The sequence below is a fragment of the Camelus dromedarius genome, chromosome 30 (genome assembly GCF_036321535.1).
Source record: "Camelus dromedarius isolate mCamDro1 chromosome 30, mCamDro1.pat, whole genome shotgun sequence".
NCBI classification, from domain to species: Eukaryota; Metazoa; Chordata; class Mammalia; order Artiodactyla; family Camelidae; genus Camelus; species Camelus dromedarius.
The window spans coordinates 9,238,423-9,256,873 of NC_087465.1; the positions used below are offsets into that span (position 1 = coordinate 9,238,423).

Below are 18,451 nucleotides of genomic sequence, written 5' to 3' on the forward strand. Positions count from 1 at the left end.
AGTATCAGATAATGTATTTGACATGTGAAAAATAACTTAGGAATTACCAATTGTGATATAAGTGCAGTTATTAACCTCTACAAAGAATCCTTTAGTATTTCCTTCTCTTTTAAATACATGTCTGTTACCTGGGCTGGGTGAGGCTTCACCTGGAAGTGGGCTTTATTAGAATTAAAGATATATTTTTAGGCCAGTCCTATGAACTACCATTTAAAGGCCAAACAAATAGGAATGACATCTATTTTGGTTTCTGTGTACTCCGTTGGTTTTGTAGTCAGTTTAGCCACATTTAGATGACAATTTGCAGACCAATCACTGTTTGTCCTGGAAACCCTACTGAAAAGAAGTTTTGCCTTGAGCAAAAGTTTTTGTCTTTTTCTCCTATCTTTTTCAGCTAATTAACATCAGAGACATCTTGGGCTAATACGAACAGGGAACAACTATTGGCAAAATCAAGGATCAAGGTTTGCTTATAGACACTTTGTCAAATAAAACTTCTGTTGAATTTGAAGCCTCCTTGGTTTATCACAGCAATTGCTTACTGTAAGTAAGTGACAAAGTGTTTAAATTTCTCATCTGTGAAGTATATATTATGTTTCCTAGCAGGGGACCAGACACAGTCAATATTTTTTCAGTACTACAGGTCTCAGAATCAGAGCTTTACTTAATCAGATACTGTCCTTGACACTGAACTACATGTTGGACCTCATTAATGAAACTGCTTATTGGTAGTTTCTTGTTTAAAGACATTACTCCATTTTTTTTCTTGAGCTTTAACATATACACCATCTGGCTCAATCACAGATTGATAAGCAAGGGAATATAGCAGGCAGCAATCCCCTGAAATTACACTGTAAACTCCTGAAGCAAAGCTCTCTACTGTGTTAGAATCTGGGCTGTGAAATCAGCCAGCCTGGTCTATGGCTTACTAGCTGGTGACCTTGGGCAATTCATTCAGCCTCTCCAATTTTATATTTCTCTTCTGTAAAAATAAGGGTATGAAAGAACCCACCTTATACTTTTGCAGGATTCCAATGAGAGAATCTAGTTAACATGTTAATTACTATCATCACCACCTCTGAAACCATCACAACCCCCAGTATAATGCCTCGCACTATATGATAAAAGGGGAACAATTACCATTCATTGTATAACTCAGTCTACCTACTGATGAATTATAGATTTGGGATGAAATCTACCAGGATTGCATATTCAAATTCTTAAAAGTAATTCCAGCATACTCTGTTCTGATTTTAGTGGGGGGAGAGAGAGAGCAATGTCTTTATAATTGCTCAAACCCCAACCCTAGAAAATAAAAGTTAAATCTGTGTTTATAAAAGTTCCTAGTATCATTCTTGGCACACCTATCCTAGACATTTAATAAAAGTTCTGAGAGATAAAAAGGTTTCACATTTTATTACTGTTTTACAGAGTGGACTCAGGCTTAAGGTGACTTGCCCAGAGTCTACAAAAATGTTTTTGAGTACTTCTTCTTGATTTAAATTATGTGAAACCAAATTTTTATTTTGTATTTAACTACAGATGTCATTACCTTCAGTAAGCATTTTCTTAGGAAATTTGGGCAATAGAAAACTCCAGAGAGCTGCTTGGTTGACAGGTGCTTCCCATGTTACTTAACTAAAGCTGTCAGGTCCAGTGAATAAGGGAACTGGTCTGCACTGGCCCTCAATGCGGGCAGCTCTACAGAGCCACTTGGAGCCCTAAAAGTGCCGCAGCCTGGCCCACTCTGCAAGATTTTGCTTTGGGATAAATCTGAGGGATGTTACTTTGGGACAATCTGGGTGAGCCTAGACATCAGAATTCTTAAAATCTTTCCAAGTGATTCTAGAAAAAATTTCTGTCTAGTTCTTCCCCCTTAGTCTTCTATGATTCTTTTCTAAATTGACATATGGTTGATTTATAATATTAAATTACTTTAAGGTATACAGTATAGTGATTCAGTATTTTTATAGATTATACACCATTTAAAGATATTATAAAATAATGGCTGTATTTCTCTGTGCTGGACAGTATGTCTTTGTTGTTTATTTTATACACAGTAGTTTTTCTCTCTTAATCCCCTATTTTGTCCCTCCCTCTGTGCACAGGTAACCACTAGTTTGTTCTCTATACTGTGTCCGTTTCTCTTTTGTTATATTCATTCGTTTTATTTTTTAGATTCCACATACAAGTGTAAGAGTATTTGTCTTTCCTTGTCTGACTTACTTCACTACGTATAATATCCTCTAGAACCATCCACGTTGTTGCAAATGGCAGAATTTCATCCTTTTTTACGACTAAGTAATATTTCATTGTATATCTACACTACATCTTCTTTATCCATTCATCTATTGATCGACACAGGTTGCTTCCATGTACTAGCTATTATAAATAATGCTGCTATGAACACTGAGATGTATGTATCTTTATGATACACACATTTTCATCTTTTCTGGATGAGTACCTAGCAGTGGAATTGCTGGATCACATGATAGTTCTAGTTTTAGTTTTTTGAGGAATGTTTGTACTGCTTCCACAGTGGCTGCACCAATTTACCTTCCCACCAACTGTGTACTAGGGTTCCCTTTTCTCCACATCCTTGCCAAAATTTGTTATTTGTAGAATTTTTGATGATAGCCATTTGGACAGGTGTGAGGTGATATCTCATCATGGTTTTGATTTGCATTTCTCTGCTAATCAGTGATGCTCAGCAGTTTTTTCAAGTGTCTGTTGGCCATTTGTATATCTTCTTTGGAAAAATGTTTGTTCATTTCTTCTGTTCATTTTTAAATTAGATTATTTTTTGATATTGAGTTGTATGAGCTGTTTATATATTTTGGAATATTAACCTCTTATAGTCACATCATTTGCAAATATTTTCTCACATTCTGTAGTTTGTTGTTCATTTTGTTGGTGATTTCCTTTGCTGTGCAAAAGCTTTTAAGTTTAATTAGGTCCCACTTGTTTATTTTTGCTTTTGTTTCTTTTGCCTTAGGAGAAAGATCCAAAAAATATTGCTTTATGTCAGGGTGTTCTGCGTATGTTCTATTCTAGGAGTTTCATGGTTTCAGGATTTACATTTAGGTCTTTAATTCATTTTTAGTTTATTTTTGTCTATGGTGTAAGAAAATGTTCTAACTTCATTCTTTTACATGTAGTGTTAAGTTTTCCCAGCACCACTTATTGAAGGGACTCTTTTCTCCATTGTATCTTCTTGCCTCCTTTGTTGTAGATTAATTGACCATAAGTGTGTGGATTTATTTATGGACTCTCCATTCTGTTCCATTGACCTATATGTTTTTGTGTCAGTACCATACTGTTTTGCTTACTGTAGCTTTGTAGTATAGTCTGAAGTCAGGGAGTGTGATTAACTCCAGCTTTGTCCTTTTTTCTTGAGATTGCTTTGGCAATCTGGGGTCATTTGTGGTTCCATTTAAATCTTAGAACTATCTGTTTTACTTCTTGTGAAAAATGTCATGGGTATTTTGATAGAGATTGTATTATATCTGTAGATTGCTTTAGGTAGTATAGCCAGCTTAACAATATGAATTCTTGCAATCCAAGAACACGAGATATCTTCCCATTTCTTAAGGATTTACAAATGATGCATATAATGTACCCAGGACATAGTAACTTCAAAGAACTATTTTTATTAAAGGAGACACATTTCTTTTTATCATCTTTAATTTCCTTCATCAATGTTTTATAGTCATCAAGTCTTTTATCTCCTTAGTTAAGTTTATTCCTACATATTCTATTCTTTTTGATGTGATTTTAAATGGGATTGTTTTCTTGCTTTCTCTTTCTGATAGTTCATTATTAATATACAGAAAAGCAACAGATTATATATATCAACCTGGTATCTTGCCATTTTACTAATTCATTTATTAGTTCTAATAGTTTTTTTTTTTTGTGGAGACTTCAGGGTTTTCTAGATATAATATCATGTCATCTGCAAATAGTGACAGTTTTACTTCTTCCCTTCCAATTTGGATGCCTACTATTACTGTGTTATTATCAGTTTCCCCCTTTATGTCTGTTAATATTTGCTTTATATATTTAGGTGCTTCTGCTTTCAGTGCATATATGTTAACAAGTGTTATATTCTCTTCTTGTATTGATCCTTTTATCATTATATAATGCTCTTTCTTTTGTTATAGACTTTGTTTTAAAGTTTGTTTTTTCTGATGTAAGTATTGCTAGCTCTGCTCTCTTGTCATTTCCATTTGCATGAAATCTCTCTTTCCATTTACTCACTTTCAGTCTGTGTGTCTTTATTTCTAAAATGAGTCTCTTATAAGATAGGTCCTGTTTTTTTCCTTTTCTGATGAGCCACCCTGTGTTTTTTGATTGGAGCATTTAATCCCTTGACATTTAAAGTGACTAGTGATAGGTATGTAGTTATTGCCATTTTGCTACTTGTTTTCTGGTTGTTTTTGCAGTTCTTCTCTGTTCTTTTCTTCTTTTAGTTTCTTCTCTTGTGGTTTGATAATTTTCTTTAGTGGTATACTTGTGTTCCTTTCTCTCTAGGTTTTGTGTATCTATTATAGGTTTTTGATTTGTGGTTACTGTCCCTCAGCTTTCTATGATTCTATGCTTTCTTCATATTTATAGATTTAGGCACACTAAAATTTCATACCCTTTGTAACATCTTTTTAAAAGGGACTTTTTTTTTAACTTTGGAAAACTATGAAACATAATAGAAAGTAACCAATTTGCTTTTCTGAAACACAAACACTTAATTTTTACAGGAGAATTGTCAGACTTGTTCTGTAATTTTGTCTGAGATGCCACTGGAGTGCTGGCCAACAGCCTCTTCATTTTATACAATCAAAGCAATCACTTTTCTTTTACCTTCCTAAATTTACTCAACAGAATGTAGCTTACTCAGATGAGTCCTATCTTTGAAATTTACAAAGTGGTGGCCTGAATTACATATATAATAATAATAACAACAACAACAATAATATAAACAATATAAAGGGTAGTAAAAATAGTAACAATGATAGCAATAATAATGCCTTTGTTCACTGCATTGGGTTGTTTAGATTAGGATTGATTTGTTGGGATTATGTGCCCTTGCACATCACATGTTCAAAATGGGTGGTGTTTGCATCTGCTGAGATAGGAAGTTTACATTCAGTAGTATGTATACTAATGTAATGATTGTCTGATTATTTTGATTGACATTCAAATTCATCTAGTATCTGTTGCAAATTCTGTTCCAATGTATTAGTCATTTATTATAATATCCAAACCCTATGTAGTAATTGAGAGAGGTATATAAAAGGTCTTTAGGAGCACCTAAGGGAACAGTGAAGACCCCATAAATAGAATACACAGGGAAAATTAGCATGTAACCCCCACCCCCAACACACACGCGCGCACACACACACACTTCTCCGATTTTCTAACTCACAAAAAGCCCACTTTGGTTCAATCTTGGAAAATTTTCTAAGTTCTCCTCTTCAAATTTCAACAATTCCATTGACAATGCTTTTACAGTACATGTAGTGCATTTTGCATCAAGGAGTAATTTATGTGTTTACTATGAGTTATTTCCTTTTACAAACATCATTTGAAGTTCACCACTTCTAGAAAGCCTCACCTATTTAAGTGGAATATGATTCCATTAATCTCTGGCTATATCTTTAGATTATATATTAGAAGCCATGTATGTATAGGCATGTGCTGACATCCTATGTATTAGAGTACACATAAGAATGAATCTTTTATTTCTTCCATTTAAGTGCCCAGGGCCATTGGGCATGCCCTTCTACCTACCTAGAATATATTTGCTTCTATAAACAACCCCTTAATCTAGTTCTTTTCAGATCTTTGCTTGATTATTTTTGTTCAGGGAAGCTTTCTTTGATCTTCCCCTGATCCACTGATTTACATGGTCTTGTATCATCTGTCCAGTTTCACTTTTATACTTATGTTGAGTGATCATCTGATTAATATCTGTCTCTGTTGGTAAGCTGTAACACTGTAAACCACAGACCCAGAGTCTGTATTTGGTTTTGCTTACCAGGATACTCCTAGCATTTAGCTCAATCCCTGGATCTAGTAGGTAACTAACCGTTGAATGACTAGATGAATAAAAAACTCTGTTTTCTCTTTGAATCATAGCTATAGTTCTACTTCACCTAAGAGTTTTGCAATACTTAAAAAATTATAAACTCATGGTTTATTCCATATAAAAAGTTAAAAAGTAGTGATTTAAGAAGTGAGGTCAATTGTGCGAAAATAATGGATTTTACAAAAATATTTATTAAACTGAATCTGAAACATAAACTGCAATTTTAAAAAATGTCACTCATAATCTCACCATATTAATATAGCAATTATTTTCATTTCATCAAAGGACATTGTCCTTAAACTGAAGTGATGCTGGAACTTGTGTATTTAGTTCTAAATGTCTTTAGTTCCTCCCACCACTATTCCATTTCTTTGCATGATGATGAGCTGCTTCCTAAACTCTGGCTGAAAGTCAGGATCTATGAGAAATAGTCTTTGTATCAACAAAACAATGCCATCTAGAGGTGAGAGTGCTCTGAAGTGTTCACACAAAGTAGTGCTAGGCTTTGCTACCTGTCATGCTAAACAGAAACTTAAACTCTACCTTCAACTTCAGGAGCCAGATCTCATTTTGCAAAATTCAGGACTAATACCTGTCTCATTTGATTTAAGATTTTTTCTATAGGGTTCTACTCTACATCTTACACTATACTCAAAAATCAATTCAAAATGGATTAAAAACTTGAATTTAAGATCTGATACCATAAAACTCCTAGAAGAAAACATAAGCGGTAAGATCCTTGACATTGGTGATATTTTGGATTTGACATCAAAAGCAAAAGAAACTAAAGCAAAAATAAACAAGTGAGAATACATCAAACTAAAAACTCGTTCACAGCAAAGGATACCATTAACAAAATGAAAAGGCAAATTACCAGATGGAAGAAAATATTTGCAAATCATATATCTGACAATGGGTTAAATATCTAAAATATATAAAGAATTCATACAACTCAATAGCGAAAAAGCAAACAATCCAATTTAAAAATGGGCAGAGGATCTGAATAGGTATTTCTCCAAAGAAGACACACAGAAGGCCAACAGGTACATGAAAAGGCACTCAACATCACTATTGATCAGGGAAATCCAAGTTGCAACCACAATGAGATAGATAGTACCTCACATCTGTCCAAATGGCTATCATCAAAAAGTCTACAAAAACAAATATTGGCAAGGATGTGGAGATGTGCACTGTTGATAAGAATGTAAATTGGTGTAGCCACTATGGAAAGCAGTACAGAGATTCCTCAAAAAACTAACAATAGTTCCAGCAATTTCACTTCTGGGTATTTATCTGAAGAAAACAAAAATATTTATCTGAAAAGATACCTGCACCCCCATGTTCATTGCAGCATTTTTTTTTACAATAGCCAAGTTATGGAAACAACGTAAGTGTGTATCAATGGATGAATGAATAAAGAAAACATGGTGTATATATATATAATGGAATATCATTTAGCCATGAAAAAGGAGATTTTGCCATGGATTGACCTTAAGGGTATCACGCTAAGTGAAATAAGTCAAAGACAAATACTGTATAATCTTACTCACATGTGGAATTTTAAAAAATCCTGAGCACACAGATACAGAGAACAGATTGGTGGCTGCCATAAGTGGGAAAGGGAGTGGGGCAGGGGGCCAGTGGTGGTACTGGTGAAGGGTGGGTAAAATGGGTGAAGGTGGTCAAAAGGTACAAGCTTCTAACTATAAAATAAAAGTCATGAAGATGTAATGTACAGCATGATGACTATAGTTAATAATACTGTATTGCATATTTCAAAATTGCTAAGAGAATAGATCTTTAAAGTTTTCATAACAAGAAAAAATTATAACTGAATGATGATGGACTAGACTATTTAACTAGACACTGTGGTGATCTTTCAACAATATATGCAAATACTGAATCATCACATTGTACACCTGAGACTAACGTAATATATCAGTTATATCTCAATAAAAAATAAATAAAAGAACACACTTTGCATGTCAGGAGATAGCACATTTTCTTAACTGAAAGCTGTGGTGGAAACCTGGAGGCAGTTCCATAGCAGTGTTTGGTTGAGCCAAGCACCAGCTGACTAATGATCTAATTAGATGTAGCATGTATTTTGGTATCACTGGATGCCTTGTAATGGCAACCTTTACGGTCATGCATGTTTTATTCTCTCTTTGTTATGTTTTCCAGAGGGATAACCAATTAGCTGATAGAATAACAAATGAAAAGTAACTTGACACCATTGACCCACTTAACCTCGCACGGGAAGGATGGAAAAGCATAGCCATTTGCTTTGAAACAGTGGAACAGGTATGGAACAGCTCCTTTTGTTGTTGCCTGTCTCTATTTTTTGCACATCTGTTTCCAGACCAGTTGAAAACAGCAAGTTGTCTCTGATTGAGAACACAGAATCGAAGTTATAGGAACAGGTACTGTGGGTTATTTTAACATTTCCAAGTTGCCTTGTCTTCAGGTTTCTATTGATATAAGTATCAGTGCAATCAGGAGATAATTATTTTTCAGTAGCAAATTGTAATCATACTAGAGAGAATTATCATTTTAAAATATAGGGTTTGTCTATGGCCATACCACCCTGAATGTGCCCGATCTTCTCTGATCTCGGAAGCTACGCAGGGTCGGGCCTGGTTAGTATTTAGATGGGAAAACATAGGGCTAGCATTTTGGATGCGTGTTAAGCTTTAAGATACAATGCTCTTTGAATAAGGAAATTTTGCTCCAATAAACAGATTTCTATAGAGGAATTACAGAAGTAATAATAAAATGGTAACACATGTTGGTTTCCTTAATCACGCTGTCAAAAATGTTTGCTGTTGAGTGATCTAATCTTCCCCACTCACATTCATATTCTCAGTCATGAAGGGACCAGGCCAAAAAAGGCATAGTTTGATTATTTCCATTTTTCAGAATTCACATAACAGAGATGAAGCTTCTTTTGCTTTGAAGGAAACATTTCACGTCAACATGAACAATTTAAAACAGCATTTGTAGGACTCCTGGAATTAGAACCTTTGAAATACGTGTTTATTTTGAATTGGATGTTCATCATCATAGGAGTGTTAAACCTTCTGTCAATTATATCTTTATCAGGAGACAGCTGAGCTGTATGTGACTTGGTAGTGACTAGTGGTCAAGGCTTTAAGAAAGTAAATTAATGGATTGTAAAGCAGCTAGAAAGTAATTTAATTTCAGAAGATTAAGTATCATGTACTGAATGATCAAAATTAAATTATTTAATAACTTTGCATGACAACATTTTCCCCCATTGGACAGTATAGATGAGGGGCTATGAATAAATAATAAAGACTTGAATTTTGCATAGGAATATTAGCATTCAAAAGGCAACAGAGAAAGAATTCGTAAAAATTATATTTTAAATAAGGAATTAAATAAGGGTATGACTCCATTATTTAAGTTTAAGGAGCGTTTTAGGGGATTTTTGACTATAGCTCTGCAGTTAGTATGTTCTCAGGGCATAATTTTATCTTCACACATTAAAACAACTAATGGTTTCAATGTATTACTCTATTGAATTTGAAGCTAAATGGCATCTGCATTAATAATACATGAAGAGTCTGATTTCTAGCTCACCAAGGACACAGAAAAATAGGTTGTTGCTTTATGCTCAGAAAGCAGTCTTGTGGTCTCTGGGTTCCTTTATGTTTCAGTTTGTAGAGTCACCAACTACTAACTACATTGACCAACTATTATTGACCAACTATCTTTTTCTTGTGTTCTAATATTGATGTAAATGGGTTTTTTTTTTTGTATCTTAATTAAGAGACATTGATGTTGTTGTCTAAAAGGAAATATTTTGATCTTTTGGCAATAGGGCAAATAAGGTGAAATGGAAAATAAACAAATTCCAAACTCTCTTTAACAACCCATTCTGAATATTACTCAACCCACAACATAAAGCAAGTCAGCTACTACATTTTACTTAGAAGAATAGATTACAGTGTGATTAGATTTCTAAATAGAGAGATGATTTGAAAAACTACATAAACTAAAATAATAGCCAGTTACCATGTCTTCTCGGGTGTGAGTTTCTATGTATGAAACTCTTTTAAGAGATGGCATCTGTCTTCTTTTTTCCACTGAGGAGTATGTAAAGGGATGGCTGTGAAGCAGGGAAGGAAGAATTCCAGGCTGTTTCCAGGTGTAGTCTCTGGAAGGCTCTGGGGGTAGCCTCCAAGTAACCCCCCCCCCATCTTGTTCCACACCTGGAATAACTTTAGGAGGCAATCTTGGGGGAAAAAAATGTACCAGTCAAAACTGGGAGACTGTACACTTGTTGAAATTGATTTTAGGACAATCTGTTGATTTATGGGCGCCATAACATCTCTCTTATTTTATGAGATAGATGATGAAGAGTGAATATATTTCATTCCCTCAAATTGTAACTGTTTCTTTTGAATGCTGAATATAGAGAAAAATAAATAAAGCAAAGATAGCTATTTGCCATACTTTTATTTCTTCTTGTTCTCTTGAATAGCTCTCCACAAACTTTCTTTATGAAACATCTTGACCCAGATTTATCACTGCTTCTTTTATCCATACTAGTAATGTCTACACCACACATCTGAATCTGTTTGGTTTGAGTATCTTAGTATATACATATCGTTATTATTTCCCTGAATTATTTATTCCCAAGTACCTAGAAACCAGTTTCAATTTAAAGGAAGAGTAGGTGCAGTGATATAAGAAAAATCCACAATGGATTATCCTGGCTTGGAGGTGCTCAGGGAACCACTATTGGTGTTTAATTGAGGTACATGACACTAAAGCGTGTTGGAAAACAGTGACCAAAATCTAGCTAAAACATGCTCAAAAGGAAACAATGTGTGTGCATTTGTGTATAGGGAGGAATTTTATTGGCTTACTCCAAGGAAGGGCTGATTGACAAACTGTGGGAGGGGATGAGTTGCAAGTGCACTCAAAAACAACTGGAACCAGGGGGCTGAACCCCACTGAGGCTCTCTCTCCATCTCCTCCCTCTGCCCGATTTCTGCAGGTCTGTTTCAATCTCTCTTGTTTTAGGCCGGCCAACTATCCAAATTTTACATTTTACAGGTTTCACTACTTGAGAGATTGTTCTACACTAAAAAAAAAAAAAAAAAATCCTAGGGAAGGACTCTGGTTGACTTGGCTTGGGTAAGGTACCACTCCAGGTCTACTCAACTGAGATAAGGTAAGACTGAGGCAGGTCTCAGGAAAAGTAATATGTTGCAACACAGAAGAAGGGGAAAAGAGAGTTAGTAGGCTAACAGTAAAGTTGTTTACTGCAACGATCTCTGGCCAGAATGCCCCTAGAGGCATTTGTTAAATTGACTTAGATTATCTCTAACTCTATATTCGAGGGTCCTAGGATTTGAATCATTATGTTGATATATTCTTAGTGACTTTGGGATCTTGCTTCCCAGCAAGATCTAAAAATCTGAGACAAGCATGATGATAGTGGACTTATTCCTTGTCCACCAAGCCACACAGAGAAATCCCTACTTTCTAAATCCCATTCATTCATGGCATTTAGCATTACTTGTGAGAAGCCTGCCTGCCAGATTGCCTCCCTTACTGGGAACAATTAGGTGGAAGTGTAGGGGAGAGTATCAATATCCTGAGCATATATGTGTGTGGTGGCAGTGGGAGAGAAGGGACAGGAAAGGAAATAGAGAGGGTGTCAGTTACTCAGGCAATTTTCCCTTTAACTCTGAATAGTCAGCCAGGTTGTGGTTCCAAGATAGGGCTGAGCTGCAGGACTGGAACACAAGGATGAATGACCCAGCCCCAGGTGTTGAATTGCTTACTTGCCAGGGAAATTGTGATGGGAGGATGAAAAAGGTAAGGTAGAACAGTAATGAAAATAAGTGCTACGATTTACTGAGTGGCTGCCAGTATGTATGGACATCTGCTAGATTTTGCTTCATGGCAGGCAAAATTAGGATTCCTCCTCCTCTGGTCCTTGTGTGAATGAGGAATTTGGGACTAGGGCCCCTCTAGTCTCCAGAAGCTCCACTTTCATTGAAGAGGGGACAAGCAGCATGTCACAAGAAGAGGCTTTGTCCTTGTGCTGTCGTCCTCCGGTGAGTCAGTTTTGTCCTCAATGCCTTCAGGGCTATAGGATTTTTGCCTGGGGTCTGACTTTCTTCAGTACTGGCTCCTTTTTCTCCCCTCAAGAAGCTAAAGGCTTACAAAAACATTTTGAAGTTCTTCACATTGTTCTTAATTGAATTACTTAGGAACACAAGCATTCACTGTACCACACTGTGGTCTTGGGGTCTCAGGGTCTCTAAGACTGCCCTAACCCACCAGGTGACATCCAGCAGGCTCTGCTCTTGCCTGTGTTGGTTAAGTCATCAGTCTGGTGGGAGCAGATCTGGGAGGTTGGCTCCAACCAAGGCCACCTGCCACTGGGATGTGCCCATTTGGTTCTGCTGCTGCTACTGTTGTCACCAGGATTCCTTGTGTTGAACATGAATATTTCCACAGCACAGATGCCATCTCCTGAGCTTTGGTATATTCATTCATTCACATTCATTCCCTTTTATAGCACTGGCTGCGCAAAAGCCAAGAGATGGAAAATAATTTTCAGGAAACTTCTTGTAATGTAAATAGTTTTGAGTTTTTTCCGTTGTTTTGTTTTTGAGATTAAATATAACAAAGTTTGCTATTTTAACTATTTTTAAGTGTACAGTTTAATGACATGAAGTACAATCACAATGATAATTAACCACCACCACTATTTATTTCCAGAACATTTTCATCATCCCAAATAAACTCTGTACGCAGTAACTCCCATTCCTCACTCTTCCCAGCCTCTGGTAATCTCTATTCTACTTGCTGTCTCTATGAGTATGTCTATTGAAGGTACTCATATAAGAGGAACCATATATAATATTTGTCCTTTTGTGACCAGCTTATTTCACCTAGGTAATATTTTCAAGGTTCATCATATTATAGCATGTGTCAGAATTCCACTTCTTTTTATGGCTGAGTAATATTCCATTGTATGTACATACCACATTTTCTTTTTTCTGGCTTTTATGAATAATGAATAATGCTGCTATGAACGTTGGTGTTTTTGTTTTTTAATGTATTAACTCATTTAATTCTTACAACAACTTCATGAGTTTAGGGACATTTTTGTTTCCAATTTATAGATAGGGAAGGTCCATCCAGCTGGTCATGATATGGCCAATATTCCAACTTAGAGGGTCTGACTATACTATCCTCTCTGAATTACACACTGTGCCTACTTTAATAAAAATAGATCTTTGAAGTTACTGTGTCCTGGGTATATTATATGCATTATTTCTAAATCTGTAAGATACCCTTATGATGCAGGCTTATTAAGGCTGGAGAGGGTAGGTGATGGATGCAGGAATGCCCCCAGGTGTGCTTGTTTCTCTGTGCTTCCCCACTAGAGCCAGAGCACAGCAGGAAGATGGCTCCCTGGGACATGGGATAGTACAGTCCTTTCTGTCTAGACACAGGGAAAGGAGCTATCTCAGGTGGAGAACTCCTGAGCACTGTGGGGGGACTCTGATATCCCACAACTACAGAGAAGTTCTAACCAGGCTGCCAGATGAAACCAGGATTTTTTTTCTTGATACTTACAAAAAGTTGGGGGGCGGCATTGTTTTATTTTGTTTTTAAACTCTAACAATGGCTAGATCAACAGAGTCAAAGTAAAATAGATGATTATCTCCATTGCTGGCTAAATTTGGAAAACATCCACAAAAGGAGTTATGCAAATTATGGGAAAGAATATCTACATTTGCCTGACCTGTGAGGACTGATTTTTAACAATTCTGAGTTACGTGGATATTTAGATAACATTTTGCTTCTATTTAGCCATGTGGACAAAGCCATATTCCATTTGTATGGCTGCCTGTAGCCTTTAACACCCTGATTCGAAGCTCTAGTTTTGGTTCTCCTAACCCTTTTTCTCCCTTCCTTTTGCAGCTGGCACAAAGATGTACTTCAGGCTGTTATTTTACAAAAGGTCAGAAATAAACTATCTTCCCCTTTAGAAAGTGGGATCCAGTATGCATAACCTTTACACTACTTCCCCCTTTGTTTTTGCAGCTTGAGAAAATGGCATGTAACATACCTAACCAAAGACAGCGGACTATGTCAACATCTGGAGAAGCTCTATATGAAATCCTTGGTCTGCACAAGGGAGCATCAAATGAAGAAATTAAGAAAACCTACAGGTACAGAGGGAGTTCAGTGATGACATTTCCTGTACTACCAGTGATAGTTATTTTGTGATTGGCAAGTGCCTCTAATTGAAGACATAAGCTTCCTGCTAAGAGCCAATAATCAGAGTTTTGGAACTCATGTTCCATTCCCTGCGCTACACCATAGGCAGTTGGAAATGGACAGGCATGACACTGAATTTATGAAAGAACTCTCTTGTGATGCTGGGCCTTAGGAAAGGGCTATCTATGTTCCTGGCCTGCACTGTTAGAGAGACAGAAAGACTTCGAATGACCAGGAGTTGTGATTTAACCCACATGAGATAGCTTCACCAAATCTGGCAGAGAGATTAAAAAAAATAAAAATAAAAAGGGGATTTTTTTGCAATTGCTGTTTTGTGCACTATGCTTTTCAAGTCTTCAGTTTTGATCTTCCATATCTGATCTAGTTGTAAGTTAGCTGTTTGGGAGAAAAATTGAAATACTTTTTCCTTTAAAGCTCCAAGGAATTTTTTAAAAGTGCAAGTAAAAAAAAAATTTACTTATTGTTGAAAATTTGGAAATTACTAAAAATGAAGACAAAAACATTTATCTATAATTCTACCTTTAGTGACATTTATCATTAACATTTTTTCTTCTAATCTTTTATTTTTGCCTAGATAAGAGATTTTAAACTCAAATTGGATTTACCTGTTTTTTCTAACTAGCTTTCTTTTTAACAACAATCCTAGCATGAAAATATTTTGGTGCTATTTAAAATTGTGATTTTTAATGCCTGCAGCCTGTGGCTATTCTGTAACTGAATTACTTTATGAGCTATTTTTTAGCATGTATATTCTTTTAACTTTCTCTATACTTAATATCTTTGTACATAAATAATGATGCATATTTCCAATTATTTCCTTATTTATTGAGGAATAAAGCTGTGCCTCTAGAAGAAAAATGAATTAAAATACAATTGACAGGTTTTAATTTTAATCAGTTACCTCTTGATGTGGCCTTGAATTAGGTTTTAAAACTTACTTCTGTTTGGGATTTTTTTTTGTTTTTGCTCTATGGAAGTTTAGCATTTTTAAGTAAGCAAATTTGGTAGTCGTTTCCTTTATGGCTTTTGTTTTACCTGTTGTGGTTAAAAAGCCTCTCCTGATTACAATATTATAAAAATATTAACCCTTATCTTCTAGTACATCTATGATTTTGCTTTTATATTAAATCTTTGATCCATTTGGAGTTTATTTTGACATGAGGAATGAAGGTAGGACTCCAGATTAATTTTTTCCCAAATCACTACTAGTCCATCAATATTTATTGAATTCTCCACTTTTACCTACTAATGGAAAATTCTTTGGCTTTGGATTGGAACCTTCACTGTGTGGTAAACTGTGAAACCTGAAATGCCTTCAAGAAGCATGTATTGAAGAATAAATGACAGTGGTAAAAACTGCTATTTGGATCCAAATAGTTCTGTGAAAATGACAGATTTTGATCAAAGTCAATATCAGTCTTCCAGTTTATATTTCACTTAAGGTGCTAAAGAAGAAAAAGTCTTTGCTGTTTCATTGTTCCCTAGAGCTAATCAGGAGTGTGCCTGGGAACTGTTCAACCCCCTGTGGGTAGACGTTCTTGGGTCACTAAACTTGACTTTTAAGGTTTTGAGCTGAGACACTGTGCTGGGGGTGGGACTGGGAATCAAAGTAACTGCATTGTAAGTTTAACACCCACAAAGATGCTCCCCTAAATGAGAAAAAAGTGATATCTAACTACATTATAAGTTCTAAAGACCACTTTACTTTACAAATGTGACTTCTAATTGCCATTATTTATTTTGTAAGCTAAAATTTCAGGTCATATCCTAATTAAGGCACTAATTATGCTGAGTTGTTTGCAGGTTTAATAATTACAACCTAAAGTCTTTTCATGTAATCAGTGTCTTCCTATTAATTTTGTTTTAATGTCATACAAATATTGTTTTTTCAGCTGATTAGGGTACTAGTATGCTGCCAAAAGCATCTACTTCTAACTAAATTACACATTGGTATTCTGCAAGTTATTCAAAATGTATGAGCAGGCTGAAAATCCACTGAGGATATTATTCTTACATTCAGGGATCTGGATCAAAGCAGTGACAATATAGTGAAATTAAAAGTCAGTGAAGTTTAATAAAATTACCAACTGTTGAATCCATATGCTGCTTAACCTCTGTTGTAATCCTTGGTTGTGCTCTTGAAAACAAGGCTAAGCTAGAAGACTTCTTTCTTTTTTTATATTTTATTTTAGAACAGATAATATATTCACCTGATTAAATGAGAATACATAATTTCTTTTTTTATATTTTATTTTATTTTGGAATTGATAATATATTCACCTGATTAAAATGAGAATGCATAAACAGGTAGAGAAAAAAGTCTCCTCCTACCTCACATTCCCCAGGTTCCCTCCGCAGGGAAAGCAATTCCTTGTGTACCCTTCTAGAGAGATCTTATGCCTATGTAAGAATATATAGAGACCTTTTGGTCTGGGCAAGACGGTATAGGCTTCTGTCTCCCAGCTTCTCCCTGCTAAGCATGACTAAAAGCCTTGGAAATAACATAAGAGACAAAAAAAGAGAACCTGAAAGGCAGAAGAGGTAAACTGGTAGGGATCACAGGGCCAAAGGAACAGTGCAGTGACAAGGCACCTTTTGACTCCCTACCCAAGAAAAGGTAATCCAGGCCTGGCCTTTCCTGACACCCACTCTAGCAAAAGAAGGCAGCCAGATAGTCTTATTCTTCCTCCAAACTGAACAGGAGTCCTACCAACAAATCTAGTCAATCCCAGCAGAAACATCAAAGAGCACCAACTGAATGTCCCCGTAACAATAACCAGCCAGAAGGCTTTCCTACCAGCCTCAGACTCCCCTCTTGCACCCAGAGACCCCACTTTACAGAGGAAATTAACAAGGGGGATTTTGCCACAACAAACATCCAGCTCAGGAAGTGTTTTTATTCCTGAAGCCTGGAGATCCCCTTCCCTCACCTAAAGGCACCAGGCCATCCAGCCTGCGGAGGCTTCTTTTCACTTCCTCAGCTAGTACCATCAAGCACCTGTGGGGCCCAAGAGGCAGGAGACAAACCAAGCAGACCAAAATAGCACCACAGAGGCTCTGAAAATTAGATTGTCATTGGAACCACAGCCCACAAAAGTAGGCTAGGACCTGCATGCTCAATCCAGAGTGACTGACTGTTACAGTAAAAAAATTAAATAGGACCCAGAGTCTCCTAAATAACAGCCAAAATGTCCAAATTAAAACCACTCATTGTATACAAAGAATGAAGGAAATCACAACTTGCATAAGAAAACATAATCATCTGACTCCCATATTGAGATGAAAAAGATATTAGAATCACCTAAGGATTTTAAAGTAACTATCATAAAAAAGATTCAACAAGGATTACAAATTCTCTTGAACCAAGTGGAAAAAATAGAAATTTCAGCCAAAAAACAGAAGTTATTGAAAAAGAACCAAATGGAAATTACAAAACTGAAAAAAATAACAGAAATAACACAACTAACTGGATGAGCTCAGTGGTAGAGCAGAGATAACAGAAGACAGAATCAGTGAAGCTGAGGATAGATCAACAGAATTTACCCAAACTGAATAACAGAGAGAAAGTAAACTGAAAACAAACAGTTACAGGAAACTGTGAGGCCCTAACAAGAGACCTAACATTATAAATGTTAGACTGGTGTCCTAGAAGGGGAGGAGAAAGAGTGGGACTGAATGAGTATTCGAAGAAATAGTGACTGAAAATTCCCCAAATTTGGCAAAACATACAAACCTACAGATCAAGAAGCTGAGTGAATCCCAAATAGTATAAATCTCAATAAATCTATGCCAAGACACATCATAATGAAACCTCTGAAAACTAAAGAAAAAGAAATTATTTTAAAAGTTACCAGGAAAAGGGGGTGGGAAGGGATAAATTTGGGAGTTTGAAATTTACAAATGTTAGCCACTATATATAAAAATAGATTTTAAAAAGTTTCTTCTGTATAGCACAGGGAACTATGTTCAATATCTTGTAATAACCTTTAATAAAAAAATGAAAATGAATATATGTACGTATATGCATGACTAGGACACTGTGCTATACACCAGAAATTGACTGCATTCAAT

The 18,451-nt window shown here is 35.9% G+C and overlaps 1 protein-coding gene across 2 annotated transcripts in view; it reads left to right on the forward strand.

Annotated features, from left to right (window-relative positions):
• DNAJC5B (DnaJ heat shock protein family (Hsp40) member C5 beta) overlaps positions 1 to 18,451 on the forward strand; it is a 77,285-nt gene that overhangs the window by 17,875 nt on the left and 40,959 nt on the right. The window contains exons 2-4 of one of the 2 annotated variants that reach the window (XM_010987246.3): positions 395 to 543; positions 8,267 to 8,386; positions 14,183 to 14,310. In XM_010987246.3, coding sequence (XP_010985548.1) covers positions 14,192 to 14,310 — 119 coding nt within the window. In that variant the 5' untranslated portion in view covers positions 395 to 543; positions 8,267 to 8,386; positions 14,183 to 14,191. The remainder of the gene's footprint in view (positions 1 to 394; positions 544 to 8,266; positions 8,387 to 14,182; positions 14,311 to 18,451) is intronic. The other variant, XM_010987309.3, reaches the window with a different exon arrangement.